This window comes from Macaca nemestrina, chromosome 8 (assembly GCF_043159975.1).
Source record: "Macaca nemestrina isolate mMacNem1 chromosome 8, mMacNem.hap1, whole genome shotgun sequence".
Taxonomy (NCBI): Eukaryota; Metazoa; Chordata; class Mammalia; order Primates; family Cercopithecidae; genus Macaca; species Macaca nemestrina.
In genome coordinates this window covers 130,157,676-130,184,371 of record NC_092132.1, presented here as the reverse complement: position 1 = coordinate 130,184,371, position 26,696 = coordinate 130,157,676, and the positions used below count along the sequence as shown (strand labels likewise).

The 26,696-nt window shown below is 37.5% G+C and overlaps 1 protein-coding gene across 1 annotated transcript in view; it reads left to right on the top strand.

Annotated features, from left to right (window-relative positions):
- Positions 1-26,696, top strand: part of LOC105482052 (ADAM metallopeptidase domain 28) — a 596,506-nt gene that overhangs the window by 523,265 nt on the left and 46,545 nt on the right. Inside the window, exons 8-12 of the mRNA XM_071068485.1 lie at positions 8,426-8,785; positions 14,908-15,011; positions 24,490-24,566; positions 24,755-24,833; positions 25,949-26,025. Of these exons, the coding sequence (XP_070924586.1) occupies positions 8,737-8,785; positions 14,908-15,011; positions 24,490-24,566; positions 24,755-24,833; positions 25,949-26,025 (386 nt within the window). The 5' untranslated portion in view covers positions 8,426-8,736. The remainder of the gene's footprint in view (positions 1-8,425; positions 8,786-14,907; positions 15,012-24,489; positions 24,567-24,754; positions 24,834-25,948; positions 26,026-26,696) is intronic.

Below are 26,696 nucleotides of genomic sequence, written 5' to 3'. Positions count from 1 at the left end.
AAACTACCATTGACGTTCTTCACAGAATTAGAAAAAACTACTTTAAAATTCATATAGAACCAAAAGAGAGCCCACACAGCCAAGACAATCCTACGCAAAAAGAATAAAGCTGGAGACATCATGCTAAATGACTTCAAACTATACTACAAGGCTGCAGTAACCAAAAGAGCATGGTACTGGTACCAAAACAGACACATAGACCAATAGAACAGAATAGAGATCTCAGAAATAGGATCACACATCTACAGCCATCCAATCTTCAACAAATCTGACAAAAATAAACAATGGGAAAGGAGTCCCTATTTAATAAATGGTGCTGGGAAAACTGTCTAGCCATATGCAGAACATTGAAACTGGACCCCTTCTTTACATCTTATACAAAAATTAACCCAGGATGGATTAAATACTTAAATGTAAAACCCAAAACTGTAAAAGCCCTAGAAGAAAATCTAGGCAATACCATTCAGGACATAGGCACGGAAAAAGATTTCATGAGAAAAACATCAAAAGCAACGTCAATAAAAGCAAAAATTGACAAATGGGACCTAATTAAAGCACTTCTGCACAGCAAAAGAAACTATCATCAGAGTGAACAGACAACCTATACAATGGAATAAAAATTTTGCAACTTATCTGACAAAGGTCTAATATCCAGAATCTACAAGGAACTTAAACAAATTCACAAGAAAAAAATAAGCAAGCCAATTAAAATTGGGCAAAAGACATGAACTGACACCTCTCAAAAGGAGAAACTTATGTTGCCAACAAATATGTAAAAAGTCTCAACATCACTGTTCGTTAGAGAAATGCAAATCAAAACCACAATGAGATACTATCTCATGCCAGTTAGACTGGAAATTATTAAGATGTCAAAAATCAGCAGATGCTGGTGAGGCTGTGGAGAAATAGGAATGCTTTTATACTGTTGGTGGGAATGTAAATTTGTTCAACAATTGTGGAAGACAGTGAGGCAATTTCTTAAGGATCTTGAACCAGAAATACTATTTGATCCAGCAATCCTGTTACTGGGCATATACCCAAAGGAATGTAAATCATTCTATTATAAAGATACAGATATGTGTATGTTTATTGCAACACTATTCACAACAGCAAAAACATGGAATCAACCCAAATGCCCATTAATAGTAGACTGGATAAAGAAAATGTGGGACATATACACCAATGAATATTATGCAGCCATAAAAAGGAATGAGATCATGTCCTTTGCAGGGAAATGGATGGAGCTGGAAGCCATTATCCTCAGCAAACTAACATAGGAACAGAGAACCAAACACTGCATGTTCTCACTCAAAAATGGGAGCTAAACAATGAAAACACATAGGCACAGGGAGGTGAACAACACACACTGGAGCCTGTTGGGGGGACAGGGAGGGAGAGCATCAGGATAAATAACTAATGCATGTGGGGCTGTGGGACTGTGGGACTTAATACCTAGGTGATGGGTTGATAGGTGCAGCAGACCACCATGGCACACATGTACATATATAACAAACCTGCAAATCCTACACATGTACCCTGGAACTTAAATTAAAAAAAGACAGTTTCTCATTCATATAAATTGATGGTTAGTAATTACTCTTCAAAGTATTTTAAGCTCTTGAATATAATAAATATCCAGAGAACACAGCATTACAATTATGTTTATGATACCTATTGTTTTTTAAAAATAGATTTCCATCCTGAATTCCAAACATGTTTTTTCTAATTAATTACTGAATATTCTGCCTGAATGTAACATGTCCCAAACTAAACTCACGCATTTTTTTCCCTTACCTGCTCTCTTGTGTGAATCTCCACTCTAAGGGAACAAGGCAATTATCTAACTCAGATTCCTACACAAAGATCAGAGAATTAAGCCATAAGCAAACGTTGGCATCTCTACTGCCTAAATATGTCCCTAACCTGAGCACTGACCTCCATTTTCACTGCTACCTCACTGACCCATTGTTTTTTGGATGTGTTTTTTGGATGTGCAGCTTCTGAATTGGTCTCTCTTCTTCCACTCTGTATTTCTGTCTCTGTGGATAAATTTTAGAAATGTACTGAAGTTCCACCAAGGGTGTTCCATTGCACTTGAAATAAGCCAATTTCAGGCTCAACATTCTTACCCCCTTTCCCCACATCTCCCACTGACTCTTCTCCTTCAGTCGCTCCAGCCACCTGGATTCGCTTTTTGTTCTTGGACATGTTGAGTGTGCTTCAGCCTCAACCTTTTGCATTTTCTGTTCCCTCTACCTGAAATGCTCTTCCCTCATGTTTTTTCATGTTTAGGTTCTCATCATTTAGAGCCCACAACATCTGTTATCTCCCAAAAGAGGAATAAGGAGCCCCAGCTCTCCTTCCTTCCTACCCCTTCTTGTTGGTCTTTAAGATAAAGCAATTAAAAATATTCATCTTCCTCACTGTATCTCTGAGCCATCTGAGAAAGCAGGCAAGGAAAATAAAGACTAAAACATCCCCCTTGTAATTGTTAATGCTGGATACGACCAAAATGTGGTTTATAACTTTGGACTAGCATGTTTGCTAGCACTGGTCCCCAGAATTCAGTGGGCTCATCTACCTTTCCCAGGAATTTCATTGGGCTGGCTCTGTTCCACACGAGGACAGCTCTTCACTGCGCCCCTGGACACTTAAGGATGGAGAAGCAGAACACACATGTGCTCCCAAGAGAAGGAGAAGAGGAAGAAGCCAGGTAGATGGGTCCCTCTACTTGCCTTGGCAATATAAGGCAAAGGTCAGAAAGGGGCTAGGAGGTTATGCTACTGGGTAGTCTTCCCATGGCAGGAAACAGTGGGAATGAGCAATGGATGTTTGTTCAGAACTTGTCACCTAGTTTTATTTTTTTCATAGCATTGATTTTGCTCACGTTCCCATTCCAATTAGATTCTCATCTCCAAGCAAGTATACATTTTTATCTCTGTGTTCAAAGCCTAATCCCTAAAACCTATTCCAGTAGTTGGCACATAGTAGACACTACATATTTAATAAACCCTTTTTTATTTTAGCACCCCCATATCTAATTAATAACTGTATCTCTCCAATATACTTAATAAATATTTCTCAAACCTCTCCCCTTCTTTCCATCCCTATTGTTTCTACTTAAATTCAGACTCCTGCTTTCTTTCATTTTCACTTACAACTGGTTTCTGTTCTCTGATCTAATCAGACTTTAGAGTCATTCTCTACACTGCTGCCAGTGTAATTGTTCTAAGATTTAAATCTGATTTTACACCATTCCATACTTCCTTTTGCAACACTCATACCTTGTAGTATTATTTCTGAAATACTATCCTAAATATATTTATATTTTTATACACATATACATATATACATACAATTATATGTGATGATGGACCACTATCATAAGAGCAATCCATTGATGACTGAAATGTCATTTATGTGGCACATACCTATGTATAATAGAAAGAAGGTTTAATCCAGGAGGCAGAGGTTACAGTGACCTGAGATCATGCCAACGCACTCCAACCTGGGCAACAGAGCAAGACCATCCCCCAAAAAAGAGAGGGTTTATATATATTTATGTGTGCATATGTGTGTATATTTATGTGTGTGTATATATACACACATAAACGTATATAGTTATGTACCACATAAATGACATTTCAGTCATTGATAGATTGCACATATGATGTGGTCCTATAAGATTTCAATATTGTATATAATTTCTACACTTAGATATTATTTAGTTTCGTGATACTTACCATTGTATTACAACTGCCTACAGTATACAGTACAGTAACATGCTATACAGGTTTGTAGCCTAGGAGGAATAGGCTACACCATACAGCCTAGGTGTGTGGTAGTCTATAACATCTAGCTTTGTGTAAGTATACTGTAACACAAACCAACGAAATCATCTAATGACACATTTCTCAGACTGTATCCCCATTAAGTGATCCATGACTGTTCATGTGTGTATAATCAGTCAATAGTAATGATATGTATATATGCATACATTATTCCTGTGCATAATTTATTATATACATATAGAACATTATTGAATGTTTTAGCACAGGTTTTGAGTGCTGCCTTATGCTTTTTCTCATTCTATTGTACTCCTCTTCATGTATTATATGTTTTTTCACTCATGTGGCTCTTCTTTCAGCCATTTATATTTTATATTCTGGCAAAGAGTTTGACAAGTCATGACAATTAAAGATGTCAACGATAATGCTGTATTTATCACAAAGAAACAAAGGGGAAAATTAAGCTGACTGTCCAAATTCTACTTTTACGCTTGCTTAATACATCTTTGATGAAATAACCAGGGAAGCAGAAAATAAAATTCATTTAGAGATTGGTATAAATTCTTTGACAGTAAAGGGAATTATAAATTTAACTCTGGGCTATGAAGAATGATAAAAAATTATGAGAATGATAACTGGAACAAACTGTGATCAAAGGCAAATAACGACTACAAGAGAATTGAAAAGACCTGAAGAACAAGTGCCAATTTAAAATTCCACATGGATCAGTGTGCAGACTGTCATCATTCACAATTTCCAGTGCACTCCCCTCCTCAAGAGGCAAGCAGGAAAGTTATACTCCCTCTCATTCGATCCCATCAGTGGTGCCCATTCACCAAAGGGTCAAAGTCAAGCATGAACTCTTAACGCTTAGCAGGGTATCTTCCCATTCTCCCAGGCATTCTTTGCTCCAACAGTTCCAAACACTACCAGCCATAAACTAATGTGCTCTAATATATCGTCCTTACTTATTCTCATAATTAATTCTTTTTTTCCAACTTTTATTTTAGATTCAAGGAGGTACATATCCATTTGTTACATGGATATATTGCGTGATGCTGAGGTTTGGGATACAAATAATCCCACCACCTGGGTACTCAGCATGGTATCCAATAGCTAGGTTTTCAGCCCTTTCCCCTCTTCCCTCCCTTCTCCAGCAGTCCCCAGTGCCTATTATAATCATCTTTATGTCCGTGAGTACCCAACGTTTAGCTCCCATGTATAATTGAAAACATGCAGTGTTTGATTTTCTCCTTCTGCATTAATTCACTAAGGGTAATGGCCTCTAGGTGATTCATGTTGCTGCAAAGAACACAATTTAATTCTTTCTTGTAGCTACATGGTATTCCATGGTATGTATGTACCACATTTTATTCATCCATTCCACCACTGATGGGCACCTAGCTTGATTCCACGTCATTGCTCTTGTGGATAGTACTATGATGAACATACGAGTGCATGTGTCTTCTTGGTAGAATAATTATTCTTTTGGCTATATATCCAGTAAAAGGATTGTTGGGCCAAATGACAGTTCTATTCTAATTTCTTTGAGAAATCTCCAAACTGCTTTCCAGACTGGCTGAACTAATTTACATTCCTACCAACATTGTCTGAGTGTTTCCTTTTCTATGCAGCCTCACCAGTGTTCGTCATTTTTTTGACTTTTTAATAAGAGCAATTTTGGCTGGTGTGAGATGGTATCTCATTTTTTAAAATGTGTAGTCTGATAATTATGTTGGGCACTTTTTCACATGTTTGTTAACTGCTTGTATGTCTTCTTTGGAGAAGTGTCTGCTCATTTGACTTTTTTGTTTTTGTTTGTTTTGAGACAGAGTCTCGCTCTGTGACCCAGGCAGGAGTGCAGTGATGCAATCTTGGTTCACTGCAACCTCCTCCTCTGGGTTCAAGTGATTCTCCTGCCTCAGCCTCCCAAGTAGCTGGGACTACAGGTGCCTACCACACGTGGCTAATTTTTGTATTTTTAATAGAGATGAGGTTTCACCATGTTGGCCAGGCTGGTCTCAAACCTCTGACTTCAGGTGATCCACCCGCCTCGGCCTCCCAGAGTGCTAGGATTACAGGCATGAACCACTGTACCTGGCCTTTTGCTCATTTTTTCAATGAGGCTATTTGTTTCTTGCTTGTTCAATTGTTTAAATTCCTTATAGATTCTGGATATTAAAAGACTTTTGTCAGCTGTGTAGTTTGCTCATATTTTCACCCGTTATGCAGGTTGTTGGTTTGCTCTGCTGATAGTTTTTTTTTTTTTTTTTGCTGTACAGAAGCTCTTTAATTTAATTAGGTCCCACTTGTCCATTTTTGTTTTCATTACAATTGCTTTTGAGGACTTAAGTCATAACTTGTTTCCTAGGGCCAATGTCCAGAATGTCATTTCCTAGGTTTTCTTCTAGGATTGTCATAGTTTGAGGTCTTATGTTTAAATCTTTAATCCATCTTGAGTTAATTTTTGTATATGGTATAAGGTAGTGGTCCAGTTTTATTCTTCTGCATATGGCTAGCAAGCTGTCCCAGCACCATTTATGAAATAGGGAGTCCTTTTCCCAGGACTCCTGCCTCCAGAATGCGCTCCCTGCCCTGTTTGGTGTAGACCTCTGATTTCTATTGATAAATCTATTGTAACACTAAACACCTTGTGATATTGTGATCATTTATAGGTGGTACTCACTTTGTGCAATTTTATAGTAATTGAACTTTTCTCATATTGTGAACATCTCAATGAAAGTGATTGTGTTTTTTGTTTGAGACAGTGTCTTGCTCTGTTGCCCAGGCTGGAGTGTGGTGGTGCAATCTCAGCTCACTGCAGCCTGTGCCTCCTAGGTTCAAGCAATCAGTCAATTCTCCTACCTCAGCCTCCTGAGTAACTGGATTACAGGTGCCTGCCACCACACCCAGCTGATTTTTTAATTTTTAGTAGAGGTGGGGTTTCACCATGTTGGGCAGGCTGGTCTCAAATTCTGATCTCAGGTAATCCGTCAGCCTCAGCCTCCCAAAGTGCTGGGATTACAGGCGTGAGCCACCACACCTGGCCATGATTGTGTTTTTTTAACTGCAATCTCAGTGTCTGACACATAATAGCTATAAGTAAAATTACATTGAATTGATGGAGGAAAAACATGTAATAATTAAAAAGTTGAAGTGTCCTTTATGTTCCCTGGGAAAGATAAAGCAATGGAACTTGGGTTGAAAAGGCAAGAAATCCATGAATCACAATCCTGATGGTTAAAATGCTCAATAACTAGACTAAAAAATTCCCTTGTGGTTTTTAGTTGATGACTTTATGATCATTTGGAGATATCAATCATCACTGCAATCTCTGTAGTATAAGAATGTGTTTCAGAATCTGTAAAATGATGCGTGATTTTAGTGGAGTAGGACAACATTTTGTGGTAATAACTGGTCCTCGGTGTTATTTCTATTCCTTAAGAATTTCATAGTTATTTTTATTCTCCCAGAATCGTATCAATAGAAATAAGACTGGGAGTATAAGTCAGCTAAGCCAAGGGAAAGCATTAGAGTATATGACTAAGAGCCCAGACAACACATAGCTCAGATTCCACTTCTACCACTTACTGAATAGGTGACTTTATCTGCTTAATCTTCTTAATCTATACAATGAGGACAACCGAGTCTTAATCATTTGAATTTTGCCTTTAAAACCTCAATTTTTCACCTGAAAAATGAATGTAAATGCATAATACATATCATAAGGACTAATAAAATAACAAGTACAGTAGATTTAGGAGAGTACCTGTATTAGTCCATTTTCACACTATTATGAAGAAATATCTGAGACAGGGTAACTTATAAAGAAAAAGAGGTTTCATGCACTCACAGTTTAACATGGCTGGGGAAGACTCACACTCATGGTAGAAGGTGAAGGAGGAACAAAGATACATCTTACATGGAGGCAGGCAGAGAGAGCCTGAGCAGGGGAACTGCCCTTTATAAAATCATTGGATCTTATGAGACTTACTCACTATCACAAGTGCAGTGTGGGAAAAGCCCACCCCTTGATTCAATTATCTCCCACTGGGTCCCTCCCACAACACACGGGGATTATGGGAGCTACAATTCAGGATGAGATTTGGGTGGGGACACAACCAAACCCTATCAGTACCTAAAACTTAATAAGCAGCTCAACTGACTAGTTATTTTATTGGTTATAAATATGATTTTTGGACATGCCCAATTTAGCCTTACTACCACCAGTGACAGATCCTAAAATTGTATCATTTGGGTCTTGACTCCTTTTTCCACACTCCTGTTGTCAGTTATGATACAAATACCCCCAGGGATCTAAAAATTCTTGTGCTTATATTGTCAGACATTCTTATTTCAGGATAGTTAAAGCTTCCTGAGAGTACCCTTGTGTGAGAATAGAAAATAAAGGAAAAGAGAATGCTATATAGTAATTAGGTTGAATTAGGAATTGCTTTACATAACCACATTATGTATGTGGGGGAAAAATAACATTCTTAATAACTTTTTTCCTACAATTTTACATATGTAAAATATATTTAAACATATATATTTATATATTGTATCCATATATCCATAATGTAAATCAATGGCATATTTTTCAAGACTGATTAATGCCGTTGCCTATTTCCTTGTAGCTTATCTGGCTATAATAATATGTTGGAAATGTACTACTTTGGAGTGGGGAGTATGGAGAAGGAGAGTGAAACAATAGTTCAGATCAAGGAATCTTACAGCCAGGAGGCAGCCAGCACTTCCTCCTGCTGTCCCATTGTTGCAGGACCACAGCTTCGAGGTTGTGCAACACCTTTAGTAAACACTTCCTGAATCAGAGTCAAGAATGAACCAGGGAGTTTCATTCTGTCTCACTGGAGAGGAGGCAGGGACAGACCCAGCAGCGCCCATCTGAGCGAGAAGAGCAGACACTGTGCTCCTGGAATCACCCAGCATGTTGCAAGCTCTCCTGACAGTCAGTCTCCTCCTCTCTCCTGTTCCAGGTACGTGTTTAGCTCTTTTTCAGGTTCTATTGAATGCATTAGCGAACTTTTCATCATCTCCTAATAGTTTTATTGTATAAACTATTTTGACTTTTTTCTTTTTCTCAACCAATTTTACTAACTAGTTGGGCTGGTTTTAACCTGTTGTTTGGGGGCTGTGAGTGATATAAAGACAATGTTAAAAAGAGGCAACAAGAGGTCTTGAACCAATATGTATGCATCTCATCTGAGAATATATAGAAATAAAATGGACAATTTCATACAGCACAATTTAAATAATGAATATGAGTTCTGGCTGAAAAAGTGGAATTAATAAAACCCAGCTTGTCATTTAAAGAATGGTAAAGATGTGGCAAATTTGACTATTACTGTGTACAAGGCTTAGGAAAATACCTGCTATTATTATGGGAGCCAGTTTGGCTCTTTCTGCTTGAGTGTATATTTTTGTATTTATTCATTATTAGCAATAATAAATGTGACTAATTGGAAGTAATTAACTATCTTTTTTAAATTTATAAGGTATTATGATATTATGTAACAAAACAATATTGCTATTAAGCTTAACTTGATAATTTACTTTTATTTTGCTGGTTATATCAAACATTTAAAAATTTGAAAGGAGAAAAATACTACCTTCCCAACAAGAAATTGTGTCTAGCAAGTCTCTCAATTGCTGGTAAATTCTCTAATTAGATTTTGGTTAAATTAGATTAGGTATCGTGATTCTTCAGCTTATTTCTATTTCCAGAGCTTATTTAACTCAGCACATGAACTGCAGTGCCTCGAATTCCTCCCCAGTAAACCTGTTTGTGGGTCTTAGAATGTTTGCTGGGACCTGGGGATGGGAACAGATTATCAGCTAGAGGTATGGGGCTTAGGAAGGGAAAACTTTCCCTTGTCCATGCACCCTCTTAGTACTTTGTTGCTAAAAATGATTTTCCTGCTTCTGACTTGTTTTTGATTTGTTTTCAAGACTTATAAAAATTTCATCTAACCTAATATCTTTAATTATCTGATTATTTTCCATTTCTGTATATTTTTGCTTCTATGTTTTTGTTTGCACTCACTTTTAATATGTACCTATATCTGAACTGAACCTTTTATCACTGTGCAGTGATCCTCTTCATCTCTAATGCCTTTTGCTTTGATATCTATTTTGTCTGATGTGAACGTGTTACACCAGCTTTCTTTTGGTAAAATGAGCCTGAAATATTAAAAAAAATAAAACTGATGTCAGGCATTTAATATTGACCTGAAATTCCTACTTTTTGAGTCAAACTTAATAGAAATATTTTTTCTCTCCATTCTCCAAGACTGCTATCACCAACAGCTTTTCAGGAACCCGCTCTTAGCTGAAATACAAGAACTGCTTGGGCACTAGCTTTGTTGCAGAGCATAAAGATCAAGCGGGGCCGGGCGTGATGGCTCAAGCCTGTAATCCCAGCACTTTGGGAGGCCGAGATGGGCGGATCACAAGGTCAGGAGATCGAGACCATCCTGGCTAACACGGTGAAACCCCGTCTCTACTAAAAATACAAAAAATTAGCCGGACGTCGTGGCGGGCGCCTGTAGTCCCAGCTCCTCGGGAGGCTGAAGCAGAAGAATGGCGCGAACCCGGGAGGCGGAGCTTGCAGTGAGCGGAGATCCGGCCACTGCACTCCAGCCTGGGCAACAGAGCGAGACTCCGTCTCAAAAAAAAAAAAAAAAAAAAAAAAAAAAAAAAAAAAAGAAAAAAAAGATCAAGCTGGATCCATTAACAGATTCGCATGACTAACACTGGGTCCCATGCACATTACAACCCTTCTGTGCAATTAGGCACACCAATCGGTTCTGCTGCCCTGACGGTGCCTGTACAACATGGCACCAAGAGACGCAGCTTCCTCTGATGTCACGCCTAGAAGTGTGATGCCACCCCTCCTTTAACTTCCAGCTTGCATTTTTAAGGGAGTCTTTTTTGCCACTGAACTATCCCTGTTATGATTCCCATTTGGGTGGCCTTTCTAGTCAGAATCTAAGAAGTAAAGCAATTTTCATTTCCCACCTCTTCCTCTTTGTTCTCTGCCCCTATCATCAAAGCAATAAATATATGCCCCTCTGACCACGACTTCTACCCAATTCCCAAACGGTTGACATAAAAGAAGGAGATGTAAAATAAGGCCGGTTGTGTGTAGTGAACTTCACAATCCCCTGAGAAAAAATGACTTACGGGATTTCATCCTACAAAAAGGAAAAGCAAATATTTAAAAGGATGTGACAGGTGTTTGCGGGGTGAAGATGTAAATGAGTGCATCAATATAGGAGAAAGGTCTTTACCTTATTACAGTAGAATACCCGGGGGTACAGCAATTTTGAAATTATTTTATTTCAAACTACCAGTTATTCCTTGCCTTTATAAGGTGACTAGAAGACTGAAAAGGATATATACAATTTAATCAAAATAGCCAAAATAATAGACTTAATTGAAATGCAGTTTTTTCCTTTTGTTTGTACTCACTTTTAATGCATGAAGTTTAAAACCACAAGATGGATTGATGAGATACAGAGAATCCCAGAACGTAAGTCAATATCCTTGTGTAAACCCTAATTCAGCATTTAATGTGATGTGTTCAGTTTGGAAAGAAGACATTTCTTTGAACAGTTTCAAACACATTTGAACAAAAATGAAAATGTCGATATTACATACTAATGTTCCCATTTTCAAAATGACCCCAAACACATGAACAAATAATGAAGCAATCCAGACTAATGTTGATCATATTAATGTTGTTAATGAGCTTTGGTTTTTCTAAAACTCAAAACAGTCAAAAATAATTATCCATTCTAAACCAAAATAACAGTTTTCTTTTTCCTGATCTGGTTTTGCTATTCAAGACTAATCCAACATGTGAGTTCTGTGGGAGAGAGAAGGCAAGTATTAAAATGAATTAATAGAAACATATTGTGTTACACCCTGGATTTGTGTAATCCCTGGATGGCAGTTGGTTGTGTTTGTTCCTCAGGCTTCAAAATAATTAACATGATGTTATTCAGTGGGGATGAGACTGCACCATCTCCATTAAACTTGAAGGCGGATGAGCTAAACAATATTAGGTTTACAATGGCTGTGTAATTTCTTGTATTCCAGATCTCATTATTTCAGGGACTTCTAGGTTTCCGGAAAATGAGAGCCTTTAAGAGAAATTCTATTTGGTTTCTTTAGAGAATATATGGAGTGGCAAGAGTTTGGAAGGAGCTGGAATTCCATTCACTTCAAACTGAAGAGATTGAGAGGTTGCCAAAGACTTTTAAAAGAAATGCTGTGGGTTTTTGTTGTTGTTGTTGATTTTGTTTTGCTTTGCTTTGTCTTTGATTTCCATTTGGAAGTGGTTCATCCACCAAAAAGTTAGTAAGAAATTTTATAACTAACTTACATATTTTGAGCCCATAGTCAAGAGCTAGTTTGTAATTTCTGATTTCATGAAACATTAGGATTCAGATACTAACTAGAAGCATAGAGGTCAGTGTGCATGTGAGAGAAAATTTGTGTTGGCTAGATGGGCCTGTTTTCCTTCTCACCATTTCTGAATGGTGTTGAGAAGGAAACTCACTTCATTTTCTGCTTTTATACAAAAAATCAGGAACACAACTATTATTTTATTCTACGAAGGCAGCTTGGACTAGTATTTCCTGTTAGAATCATGTGTGTTCTAATATAGCATTTTAAAAGATTTGTGTTGGCTGCAACATTGGTGAAATTTGGCTTCGCTAACTCTATCTTTAACAAGACTACTCGCATTGGTTAGCTACTGTAATCTACTAGGCAGCATGTTGGTGCCTTATGGTATGCTTGTTTTGTGTCCCTAAATTAAGGAGGCAGCAGGGAATTGTGTCAATACCATCAGTCAATTTCTGGCAGGAGTAATTTTCTTACCTCTTGGCATCTTACAGTTTCAAAATAATTACAAAAATTAGAAAAATTTTAACTCAGAAAAAGAATCATCAATTTAATATTTATTTAGGTTTTCGAACTTATGTTTCAAAAATTTTTTATAATTGATGTTATTCTTTTCCTTTACCAAAAGTTAATTTAATAGAAATCAAAGATGCCCAGGGATTACCTCTGTGAGAGCAAGAAATGAGGAACTGAAGCACCTCGTGATGTTGTTCTTGAAGTGTGACAATGTAATGAGGCTTATTTTATCACAATGGATCAGAATTCAGCTATCCTAATGATCACTGACTCTTCAAAGAGGTTATAGGGGATTCTGTATTTATTTGCATAAATCATAAACCACTTGAACTGGCTTTAGAAACCATTTATTCGGCCTCCTTTTTTCAAACTATTTAAAGACTCAAACCAAATAAAAAAATAAGGTAGTCAGTGCCATGCCTTTAAGTAATTTTGATATTTTTTAGAGTAACTCTTAAGCCACTGAGAGAAAAGATAGTTCATTACTTTAACACTCTTTTTGACTCAAAGAGTTCTTAGCTGGTTTAAACCCTTTTTCTGTTCTTCAAAGTTAAATACAAGTGACTCTTCAGTCATTAAATGAAATAAAGCCATTCTCAAATGATTAACGATAATAACACTAGTTTTTGAAAGTTTATACTTTAGTTTCTGAAGAAAACTTTAAACAATGTTTTGCTCTGTGATAAATGACTGGAGTAAAAGCACAGCCCTCCTAGGTAAGCAGTAAGTAATACTTAAGTGCTTCTGTTATGTTTGTTAAAAGATCAACCACAGTAACATAAATGTATCTCACCATAGAACTTTAAGATTTGAGTACTCTGAGCTAGGGTTACCTTTAGAGACCCTCCTAGTCCTTACTCAGAGAAGAGAACAAAACCTTTTCAGTTCCAGTCTTAGAAAGTTGTAGAGTTAGGCCCCATTCTGTTACTGCAGTCCACATTTTGGTTAAGCCTGTAGCCACCTTTAGCAGTTAAGGAGCAGATCTATTGACCTCATGCAGAACAGAGACTAGACCACATGGGCAAATCAAAAAGAAAATAGAAAATCTAATGTTAGCTTTGACAAAATTGAATCTCTCTCTAAAATGAGTTCCAGGCCGGGTGCCGTGGCTCATGCCTATAATCCCAGCAGTTTGGGAGGCCAAGCCAGGAGAACTGCTACAGCCCGGGAGTTCAAGACCAGCCTGGGCAACATAGCGAGACCTCTTCTCTAATAGAAAAAAAAAATAGCCAGGCATGGTGGTGCACACCTGCAGTCCCAGCTACTCTGGAGGCTGAGGTGGAAGGATGGCTTGAGCCCAGGAGGTTGAGGCTGCAGTGAGCCGTGTTTGTGCCACTGTACTCCAGCTTGGTGACAGAGTAAGACCTTGTCTCAACAAAATAAAAAATAAAAAAAAAAAAGACTTCTGAAGACAACATGGAGAGGAGCATTTAAGATGCAGACAGGTTGGATCAAATCACTTTTCAATTCTCTTTCAGTATGACTTGCAGGCTCAAAAAAGGCCTTCCAGGCCAGTGATTCTGTTTGAATTATCTGCTTCTCTAATTTTCATTTTTTAAATGTTTTGTATGCAAAACATGAAGGTTTTTCTGCATTGCTTTTGCCAGCTCATTCTATGAACCTAGTATTGGAGCCTTTTCTTACTGTGACATAGTTTTATTTCACTAGTACAAAACATTGCTGTTTTCAAATCCAAGAAAAATAGAATTAAAATTGTGTACATTAGTTATTTTTTTCTAACCTTGTATGGTTTCCAGTGCTTTAATGCAATTTTTCTGGGACTGATTAGTTTCTCAGAGGATTACTTTCGCTTCTGTCTTTTTTGTTTTTTGTTTTTTTTTTGGCTGGGCTGTTGCTATTTCCCTGCACTGCAGGGATCAAAGATAATGAGAAGTGGCAAAATCCAAAAGAAATACTTTCTCTAAATACGGTAACACTTGTAAACTTTTAATGGGGGACGTATCTGAAGATACAGGTTAAAGTAAAATGTTAAGAGGAAAGAGTAGCCTTCTGAGGTTGTCGCTCTCTGCTGGTGTCAGCCCATTAATAACTCTGACATTCGTCACTTCAGGCTTCTGTGTGTGGTATCGTTCATTGGGAATGCAGTAAGGATGGCCGTTACTGGCCAGCCTACTTCAGTTCTACCTGGATAAGTCTTTTTCTTTTTTCTCAGTAAGTGCTATAAAAGAACTCCCTGGAGTGAAGAAGTATGAAGTGGTTTATCCTATAAGACTTCATCCACTACATAAAAGAGAGGTCAAAGAGCCAGAGCAACAGGTACAGCTTTTGATTTATCAAAGAATCTTGATTTGAGATATATATATATGTATATATACACACACACATACACATATATATACATTATATATATATCTATGATGATAGATGAGATTTATATGTGTGTGTTTATATATGTGCATGTGTGTGTGTGTGCCTGTGTGTGTCAAGTGGAATTTGTGATGTTTTCAGCAATTACACCTTGGAGTTAAATAACAATGATTATATTTGTATTTCTTTTTGACCTTTTAAAAAATCTTTACTATAACCCGAAGTTATATTATTAACCTCATTCTACAAATCAAGTTTCTGAGAAGTGAAAGAAACTGTCCAAGGTAACAAAGAGAGGAAATTTAAATTTTTTTGAGACAGAGTCTCATTCTGTCACCCAGGCTGGAGTGCAGTGATGCAATCTCAGCTCACTGCAAGCTCCGCCTCTCGGGTTCACACCATTCTCCTGCCTCAGCCTTGAGTAGCTGGGACTACAGTGGCCCGCCACCATGCCCGGCTAATTTTTTTGTATTTTTAGTTGAGATGAGGTTTCACTCTGTTAGCCAGGATGGTCTTGATCTCCTGACCTTGTGATCTGCCCGTCTTGGCCTCCCAAAGTGCTGGGATTACAGGCGTGAGCTACCGCCTGGCCATAAATTTAATATTTTATGATGATTTATTCTATGTACTTCCAAAGAAAATTGGATTCTATCTATCTATCTATCTATCTATCTATCTATCTATCTATCTATCTATCTATCTATCTATCCATCCATCCATCCACCCATCCATCCATCCATCCATCCTTCTAAACACAACTATGACAATTGAAACAGAAATAGGAAACAAAATACAGCAAGTGAATGCATGTATACACGCACATTAACATGGAATTTATCTGTCTTTTCTGAACAGACTCTTTTTAATGTTTGTACATTTCTTACTGCAAATGAAACAACATATTCTCAGTCAACATTCACTCAATAAACATTTATTAATTCTAAGAAAAGCTAAAACATGATTCATTCAATTATAACAATGTTATAATTACCTGCACTCTTACGTCTTCTTCTGGGAGCCAGGAAGATACAGATAAATGGGACACAAATAATAGTTTACAGAAATACTCTGAAATCCAGCACACTCGGTGCACATATTCCCTCACTGTATGCGATTTTCCATAGCATTTCTTCTAAAGCAAATTTATGACAACAGAACCTGTATTTGACCCCATTTCCTAAAATAATTATCAACCAAATGGTTTCACTAAATTCAGATGGAACCCAAATGCATTGGATTCCCCTTCAATATGACTTTCAAGTGCCTTCTGAGAGTTTCTTTAAAATGTCGGACACCTTTTTTCCTGTAGTGCATTATGCTTATTATCTGGGTGACAAAGTAATCTGTACACGAAACCCCCATGACATGCGATTTACCCATATAACAAACTGGCACAGGTATCCCCTGAATCTAAAATAAAAGTTGGAAAAAAAATAACGATTTTTAATATATCTTCATATTTAGTCCTTTCAACAACCATATAACATAAGTGTATTTTTACAGTATTTTATTTCTAAGTGGAGAGGTAGGGGCTCAGAAAATTTAAGTACCCTGCCTAGGAGCACATAGCTTTTATGTTTTAGAGCTTGGATTCAAACCTGTTTGACTCCAAATGACAACTTTATGTGTTAGTATTTTGTGGCTGCCTATCCAAGCAGCCAAATGCCTCTGTGGCATCAATAGAGGCTTTCTGGCCATTAAGGTAGCTCAGGTTCTGTTACACTGAAGTCTAAGAATCAGTCTGTAACCCTGAGACACTGACCAGTTTGTTGTATCATTTACTGTTAAAAATAAGAGACTCGTCAGTTGAATTTTTTTCTAATAACTTTTTATCTTTTTTGAAATTCTGTTTTAGGTTCTGGTATACATGTGCAGGATGTGCAGGTTTGTTACATAGATAAATGTGTGCCATGGTGGTTTGCTGCAACAATCAACCCATCACCTAGGTATTAAGCTCAGCATGCATTAGCTATTTCTCCTGATGCTTTCCCTTGCCCCGCCCCCTACCACACCTCAGAGTATGTTGTTCCCCTCCCTGTGTTCTCATTGTTCAGCTCTGAATTGTGAGAACATGCAGTGTTTGGTTTTCTGTTCCTGTGTTGGTTCGCTGTGGATAATGGCTTCCATCTCCATTCATGTGCCTGCAAAGGACACGATCCTGTTCCTTTTTATGGTTGCATAGTATTCCGTGGTGTATATGTGCCACATTTTCTGTATCCAGTCTCTCACTGATGGGCATTTGGGTTGATTCCATGTCATTGTTATTGTAAATAGTACTGCAGTTAACATGTGCATGCATGTATCTTTGTAATAGAATGATTTATATTCCTTTGGGTATATACCCAGTAATGGGATTGCTGGGTCAAGTGGTATTTCTGGTTCTAGGTTTTGAGGAATTGCTACACTGTCTTCCACAATGATTGAACCAGCCTTGCATCTATTGTTTCTTGACTTTTTAATAATCACCATTCTAACTGGCATGAGACGGTATCTCATTGTGGTTTTGATTTGCATTTCTCTACAGATCAGTGATGTTGAGCTTTTTTCATATGTTTGTTAGCTGCATGAATGTCTTCTTTTGAGAACTGTCTGTTCATGTCCTTTGCCCACTTTTTAATAGGGTTGTTTTTCTTGTAAATTTAAGTTCCTTGTGGATTCTGAATATTTGACCTTTCTCAGATCGATAGATTGTAAAAAATTTCTCTCATTCTGCAGGTTGTCTGTTCACTCTGATGATAATTTCTTTTGCTGTATAGAAGTTCCTTAGTTTTATTAGATCCTGTTTGTCAATTTTTGCTTTTGTTGCAATTGCTTTTGACAATTTGTCGTGAAATTTTTGCCTGTGCTTATGTCGTGAATGGTATTGCCTAGATTTTCTTCTAGGGTTTACATTTAAGTTTTTAATTTATCTTGAGTTAATTTTTGTATAAAGTGGAACAAAGGGGTCCAGTTTCAATTTTCTGCATGTGGCTAGCCAGTTCTCCCAGCACCATTTATTAAATATGAAATATTTTTTTCCCATTGCTTGCTTTTGTAAGGTTTGTCAAAGATCAGAGGATTATAGATGTGTGGTCTTATTTCTGACCTCTCTATTCAATTCCATTGGTCTATGTGTCTGTTTTGTACCTGTACCATGCTGTTTTGGTTACCGTAGCCTTGTAGTATACCTTGAAGTCTGGTAGTATAATGCCTCCAGCTTTGTTCTTTTTGCTTAAGATTGTCTTGGCTATACAGGCTCTTTTGTGGTTCCATATGAATTTTAAAGTAATTTTTTCTAATTCTGTGAAGGATGTCAATGGTAGTTTAAGGGAAATAGCATTGATTCTCTAAATTACTATGGGTAGTATGGCTATCTTCACAGTATTGATTATTCGTATCCATGAACATGGAATGTTTTTCCATTTGTTTGCATCCTTTCTGATTTCCTTAAGCAGTCGTGTGTGTTCTCCTTGAAGAGGTCGTTCACTTCTCTTGTTAGCCATCAGCTCGAATTTCACAGGTTCACCTGTATTTTCTGTGTCATCAACCTTTTGCTACTAAACCAGTGATTGTGTCCTTGTGGAAATTTATACTAATTATCTACTCTTTATGTGTTTTTGACTCACAGTAAACAACACTTCTGAGAAAAGCCAACATTTACTTACACACGCGCACACACCACCCTTTTTTCACTGAACATTTTGAGGAAAATTTAAACACAGGTGAACTATTTTTAATCAGAGCTGTAAAATTATTTCCTCACAACTGAAAAAATAAATTTGAGCTTTGAATAATATACTTTGATTAACAAAAGCCACAGACTAGTTACTGGCTCATACTAGATGGAAAATATTAATTTTTGCAATGATTGACTAGGTGGATGAGGTTGATATAATGTGCTTGATATTTATTGTGTTTATATTACTTATCTAGTCCATTACTAGGTTAAACGGCTACATGAACCTTACATTTTCCTGATCCACAGTGCAAGTATATAGGATCTGAATTCAGAGAATTAGTTTGTGTTCACCTGTAAATTTTGTCCATTCTCTCTGTATAAATTTAGACAAACATAAACGTTAAGTTTCTTGTCTTAAAGTAGAGATGATCATGATAATACTTATACAAATATTTTGGGATAATGTATATGAAAAGCAAGGAAGGATCCAAATTTTAACTCCCTATTCAAGATTATGCTATGGGCTGGGTGCATTGGCTCACACCTGTAATCCCAGCACTTTGGGAGATTGAGGCGAGTGGATCACCTGAGGTCGGGAGTCCATGAGCAACCTGGCCAACGTTGTGAAACCCGTCTCTACTAAAAATACAAAAAATTAGCTGGGTGTGGTGGTGGACACCTCTAATTCCAACTACTCAGGAGGCTGAGGCAGGAGACTGGTTGCAACCCAGGAGGCAGAGGTTGCAGTGAGCTGAGATCATGCCATTGCACTCCAACCTCCAACTCCATCTCAAAAAAAAAAAAAAAAAAAAAAAAAAAGAGAGAGAGAAATTATGTATTATGTTATGGCATGGCCCTGTGTAGACCATCATATTCCATTTCTTATGACTAATTTTCAGTTTTTGTGGCTTCATGTCCCAGTTAATAAACCTTTATTTTAAAATTCTTCTTTTTGACATAAACTGTCAACTTTGGTTTGCTTTTCTTAATAATATTCTTGTTTCTACTTCTATGCTTTTTTAAATGGATTTCTTGCTACTTAAAATACTCTCACTACATTTAGAGTCCCTCCCATTTAGGGGACTCTACATTTAGAGTCTCTTATAGTCTTTGTCAAGCCAACTTGCCATATTCCTATATACACGAATACGTCCCTATTCTGAAATCGTGCATCAGTCACAGTCAGTATTATAAAGTTTAGCTACTGATTTTAAAAAGAAACGTGTCTGTAGCGATGGTGTGTTCACAAGTGTGTGTGTGTGCATGTGTTTCTATGAGAGCAAGTGTAGCCTTCACTTCCGGTTTGAAACTTTCCAGGTAAATTTTTTTAAAGGTTTTTTTTTTTCCTTTAAATATGTCTATGCCATGTCTCTACTCCTCCTTCACCCTCATCTGCCAATCCTTGTCCTGGAACATAAATACTTGTTTCATTAATACATGTGGGTCCAAATAAATACTTGTAAAGCACATTAGTTTTTATCTCTAAAGGAAATAAGATTATTAAAATAAATACCATAGATAATTGAAGAAAAAACTACCTAAATAATTAGAACCTTTTAACGTTTCTTCAAAAGGAAAAACTTTTATTTTTTTAGTTTCATCTGTTACATTTCCAAGTTCTCTCCTGCTCCCTGTGGTTGTAGAGAGTAGAAGAGAATATATTATCAGGCCTGATGAATATAATGGAATAAGCACTGAATGCTTCCACAGCATCTCAGAAATAAATATAACTCTCCCATGTTTACTTTTTAATGTCTCAGGTGTCAGGTGACACCTTTGAATTACCCCACAATAACCAGGTGGCTAAACCATTAGCAGTAATTTTTGTTAGGGTTTAATTCCAGCTGTTCACAGGAAGATATCAAACGTCACATGATAGGGTTGCCAGATGAAATACAGAGTACCAGTTAAGTTTGAATTTCAGACAAACAGTAAAAATCTTTTTGTATAAATATGTCCTACACCACTTTGGGAGGCCAAGGCAGGCAGATCATGAGATCAGGAGTTCGAGACTAGTCTGACCAACAAGGTAAAACCCTGACTCTACTGAAAATACACACAAAAAAATTAGCTGGGTATGGTGGTGCGCACCTGTAATCCCAGCTTCTCAGGAGGCTGAGGCAGGAGAATTACTTGAACCCTGGGAGGCAGAGGTTGCAGTGAGCTGAGATCATGCCACTGCACTCCAGCCTGGGTGAGAGAGTGAGTCTCTCTCTCTCCTTCTCCCTCTCCTCCTCCGCCCCCCGCCCCCCACCGTGTGTGTGTGTGTGTGTGTGTGTGTATATATATATATATCCCACACAACATTTCTGATATAATTGTAAAGAAGCATTCCAACAGAATGAATCTAATTTTCCCAGCTAGTGCATTTGCATCTCTTTTTCTTAGTCACTGATTTCTACTTTCCATTCTTTCTCCTATCTTCTAAACTCCTCCATGTGCAGGATTGTCACATTTAGCAAATAGAAATATAGGATGCCCAGTTAAATTTAAATTTCAAGTAAACAACAAATATTTCATTAGTATGTCACAGTGGTCATAGGGGGCACATGTATTTATAAAGTATTATATGTATTAACAAAAATATTCTGTTTATCTGACATTCACATTTAACTGGCATCCTGTATTTTACCTGGCAATCCTATTCTGTGGCTTTTGATATCACCCTGTGAACATCCAGAACTAAACCCTAGCAATCTCTCCATGATTCCAGATTCTGTCCTATCCACGACCTAAGGCTTCTAATGCTGCTGCATGCCTCATATCTCAATCCTGCCCTGTTGGGGTTATTGGGTTCTGCCATATGATACTTGTTTTACAAACATAGACTAAAGAAGTTAGTGACATCTTTGTTTGCCACACAACAAATATATGATTTCCATTGGCATAGACTCTTCTATAGTCTCTCAGGCACACCTTACGACTAATAAGAACGCTGTCTTCCAGGTATAAGCCAAGTTCTTGGGAGTTATCTTTGCAGTTTCTGTGTTGAGACTATTGGTCTTCCCTGTGCAAAGACTTGATTAGCAAATACTACTTGAAACAATCCACAATTCATAGTGCAGTTGACCACCCTTATGATCAAGGGGATCTCTGTATCCCATCCCATAAAAGCTTCATAGGCCTCACCCTAGATTAAGTGCTTCACTTCTCAAGACAATGAACAGATGGAGGACTTTTGTAGTTATCATTATACAACTGTGCCCTGTGTTGTTTTATTATACAACCAGAGAACTGAGGCACTGGCTTTACCTGTCAGCTATGCCAGGGGTGTGACACCATCTTTCTGACTTGATCACACATGCCACATCTCTTAATATTTCAGCTAGACTGAAATAATCCTTTGTAAAAAGTTTTGGGGGGGCTGGGGGTAAAGAACAAGGTAGAACTTTGAATATTTTATTCATAATTATATTCACGATTGTATTTATATGAATGATATAAGGACTAAATAAGTATGTGTTAAATGACCAATGAATAAGTAAACTAATGGACAAATGAATAAATGTTTATGACTGGAGCATATTACCCATAAACCTCCCTAGAGACATATTTAACATATACTCTGTGAAAGTCCCTGATGCTGGGAACTTACATTCTAAAGACAGTAACTATTCTTCATAGAATTCAGCATCCAGATTGTACATGTTCTTGGAGGCCCAAACCATCTTGGTATTGGCCCATGTCATAAAAGAAAATATCTTACAGCACAATTCTTCCCTCAGATTGAGAACTCTTTCAGGCCCATTAGCTGATTTAGCAGGGTTTTTAGAGCTCATGGATTCACTGAGAGTTTTGAATAACTGTTATATTACTAGAATTAAGAATCTCTCTGTCTTCTAGGGCTTCTCTTGATATTTCCTGTGTGCCCATTGACATGTCCTTGAACTTATAGATTTGCCCCATCCCAGGACCATCCAGAACTGTGGCTTTCACAATCCACCCTCTAAGTAGGACCCATGACATTATTTTTAGAGAAAATTTGGATCTATATGTTTCTGTGGCTAGCTAGTCTTCCTCAGTAAAACCGAAATCATTTCCTTCTAGTGAGTACTCTCCAAATCAAGGTGCACCTTACTTCTCTTGATGCATACTTCCGAACCCACAGAGTACACAACTAGAACAACACTTGTTATCCTCAAACCTTGCTCTCCACAAGGGAACTCGCTTTCAAAATATTATTATTATATTACCCAGTGTACTCTCTTTCATAGAGGCTCTGGCTTTCTTCCTTGATCTTTCCTTCCATCCATAATCTTTATGCCAGTGTTGACCAAAACTCCACTCCAAAAGCATTTATTCTTTTCTAAAACAACCTTCAGCTAAAGTTTTAGTAACTAAATCTACTAAAAATCCATTGCTGAACAGGAAGCAGATATCTGGAAGGTCATTTCTGGTAGAAGACCATATTTGGTATCGTTCTCGTAGCTTCATTCTAGCTAGCCTTTCTTAAACCTGAACAATAAGAGGTTATGACTACTCTGCATAACTTTTATTTTCAATGCCCTGTCTCTTTCCAGTTCCCGTCGTCCATGAAAATAAGCTGAGTCCATCAACCTCTACTTATCTAGGCCCACATTGGGGGATATTTATAGCCTGGGATTATTGACAGCAGAGCAGACCTCAACAACTGAGGATTTAAGGAAAGTATGGACTGTAACAATTGACTTTGGAGAGGGCTAAATCCCAGAACAGTACTCATGATCTGATGACTCTAACATGCATTGTCCCTCTATGAGCTCAGATACCATACTGGCCAGAAGGGGAGGGAGAGAAGGAAGGCTTGACCTTAGGTGCAACACAGCAGAAGAAACAGAACTCAGTCTATAATATATGTTTCTCAACCACCTTTTGTCTACCATATTTAGATATCTTTAATGACAGTAACGAGGCACTTCCTAATAACTTTTTAGATATTGAGTGCAACCACAGCTAATAACCCTGTTTTATAGACGAAAGTCAGAACTTAGTACCCCAAAACATCTTCTTTAAAAGAATTCTGTGTAGTCCTCAACAGCTCTCCTTATATACCAATATCCAAGTTTAAAATAATTCTCCTTTTACGTGGTTGACTTGAGGTAATATTTCTTCCTCCTAAATACCTGGGACTGTGGTTTCTTCTTGATGGTTCTTCCTCACATTACAGTATATATTCCTGTTATGTTTCTCACAGTTTATATTCCACTTAGTCTTGAGAAGACCTCAAGACCAAAAATCATGAGATGTGATAGAAGTTTTTAGGCGTCTGTGTACACTATTCTTTCTAATCAGATAACTTCACTTTCTCACTTCACCTGGGTAATTTATGTGTCATCTTAAACATTACTTCCTCAGAAAAGCCTTTCCTGGCCTTAAGATGTTAGACATCCTACTAAATACATCCATCATCATGCACATAACTCACGTCAGTGTCTGTCTTTTCACAAGATTATAAGCTCTCTGACAGTAGGTAGCAATTTTTCTTGCTTAAGAGTCGAATTTTCAAAACCAAGCAGTATCTTACAAAGAAACAGCACTCGCTCAAACGATATTTGTAAAATGCAAGGATGGATGGATGGAAGGATGGATGGATAAAAGGCTCTCAGAAAATTTGTTTATTTAGTTGCCAGAGTTGTTTGATCTGTTAAAAGGGGAATAGGCAAGCATTTGGTATTACACTGCTAAAAAGCAGATATTGCTTGCTAATGACTACACAGATAGAAGTATAATATTCAAGTGAATATTTGTGTATGTTTTTAATTACAAGTAAATGTTTGTATATTTTTGCAGGAACAATTTGAAACTGAATTAAAGTATAAAATGACAGTTAATGGAAAAATTGCGGTGCTTTATTTGAAAAAAAACAAGTAAGTACGTTTATCTGTGATATTATCCTCAGCAAGAGAAAGGCAGCATATGGAGAGTGTGCCGAGTCTGTTGCTGCTTATGGCTGGCACAAACCTGGACTAATCAGCTTTTGCTCTCGAATGACTTAAGAAGTTCACTGGACTTAGCAATCACCACAAGTAACCACAACATTTTTGTCTTTCTCTAGGAACCTCCTTGCACCAGGCTACACAGAAACATATTATAATTCCACTGGAAAGGAGATCACCACAAGCCCACAAATTATGGTATAACAGAGTCTCTTCAATGCTTTAATAGGGGTTTTACCCAGAGCCCTAAAGGTAGTGTCCTTGCTAGGCAAATAATAGAAGTGAAACTGCATCTATAACATTAGTGCTTTTTTCAGCAGTAGCCCTTACCCAATTGATCTTCCACTTTTCTTTTTTTTAAAATATATTTTAACAAGAGCAAAACAATTTCTTGGCAACTCTGGTAAGTTTTTCCAGCCTTTAAGGACTCCTATAGGAGGGTGGGTAGAATGAACATGAAGAGTTACATACCTCTGATGCTCTCAATCAATTTCTATCATTTCTCTGGATTTGTGGTCTCTTCAACCAAGACTGTTTCCTCAATGGCAGTTGCAGAATTGTTTTTCTTTAACAGTTTCTCTTGACTCCTATTCATAGCCCATCTTTTCTTAGAGTGAGCAGATGACAGTGTGTAGCCATGTGAGGCGTCATGCACCATTACCTCTTTTTCTGAGCTCCATTTTCCATGGGAAGCCCTTCAAGCATTGTTCTCTGTAGCAATAATACCAGAGTTAACATGGGCCAACACCTCATCTGTCCCAAACTGGAAAGGTCCTTCATGGAACACCCACACGAAAAAATGTTAAGGGCATTTTGCTCCAAATGCAGGCAAGAAATATGCTGATCCAACTAATCTGATGGAACACTTCAGATAAATCAAGAAAGAAAAAACAAAAACCCAATCTGAATAACCCGTCCTTTGGAAAAAGGCTTGTAGATCTTTGCTAGAAAAAAGTTAATGAGAAATCAGCCAAAAGGAAAAATGAGTGCCCAGTGTTTTAGGAGCTCAGGTTTTAAACTTACATATCCAAGTTTATTCCATCTAAATATTATTGACATTCATCCTACTTAGTCAACACTGACAGTTAATACCTTGTAAACATTTTGGGATCGTTGACTGACATTAGCAATTTCAATTTATATGAAAGCTTTTAATTATTTTTTAAAAGTCTCTGAGTGTACTGTTGTTCAGCAGAATATGGTTTGAAAGTATTTAAAGTATTTAAAATCCTGTTTCAAGATTTCAAATGTGGCTTTAGCAGTGGCACTAACATTCACATGTACTTCTCTTTACAAAACCCCTTTTCCTTTAGGATGATTGTTACTATCAAGGACATATCATTAATGAAAAGGATTCTGACGCTAGCATCAGCACATGTAGGGGTCTAAGGTAAGACTTCAGGAATGTTTTGCATGCACCTGTGATTGTGGTATTTATGTATATATCTAACCAACCAGATGAGTCCCAAATATCATTAATTTTTATGTAGTTGCATATGAATCATAAGGGCCATAAATGTTGAAACTTGAAGCAACACTGCTTCTCTTGATAGTGGTTTGTAAATTACATATCTGAATTGCTTTCAAAGATATTTTTGTTAGCTTATTTTTAAAATACAGGATTTTGAGTCCCAGTTTTGGAGTCAGAATCTTTCGGGAATGGGAGCTGCTCTCTCTTCTCGCTCCTCACTTTATTTTACTTATTAATTTAGATGGAGTCTTGCTCTGTCACCAGGCTGGAGTATAGTGGTGAGATTTCAGCTCACTGCAATCTCAGCCTCCAGGGTTCAAGCAATTCTTCTGCCTCAGGCTCTCCAATAGCTGGGATTGCAGATGCCAGCCACCACACCTGGCTAGTTTTGTATTTTTAGTAGAGACAGAATTTCACCATATTGGCCAGGTTAGTCTTGAACTCCTGACCTCAAGTGGTCCGCCCGCCTCAGCCTCCCAAAGTGCTGGAATTACAGGTGTGAGTCACCACCCCCAGACTCCCTCCCCACTTTAAGCTCTCTCTCTCGACTGTCTTATCTGTGTTATGACATATGTTTCTATCTGTTAATG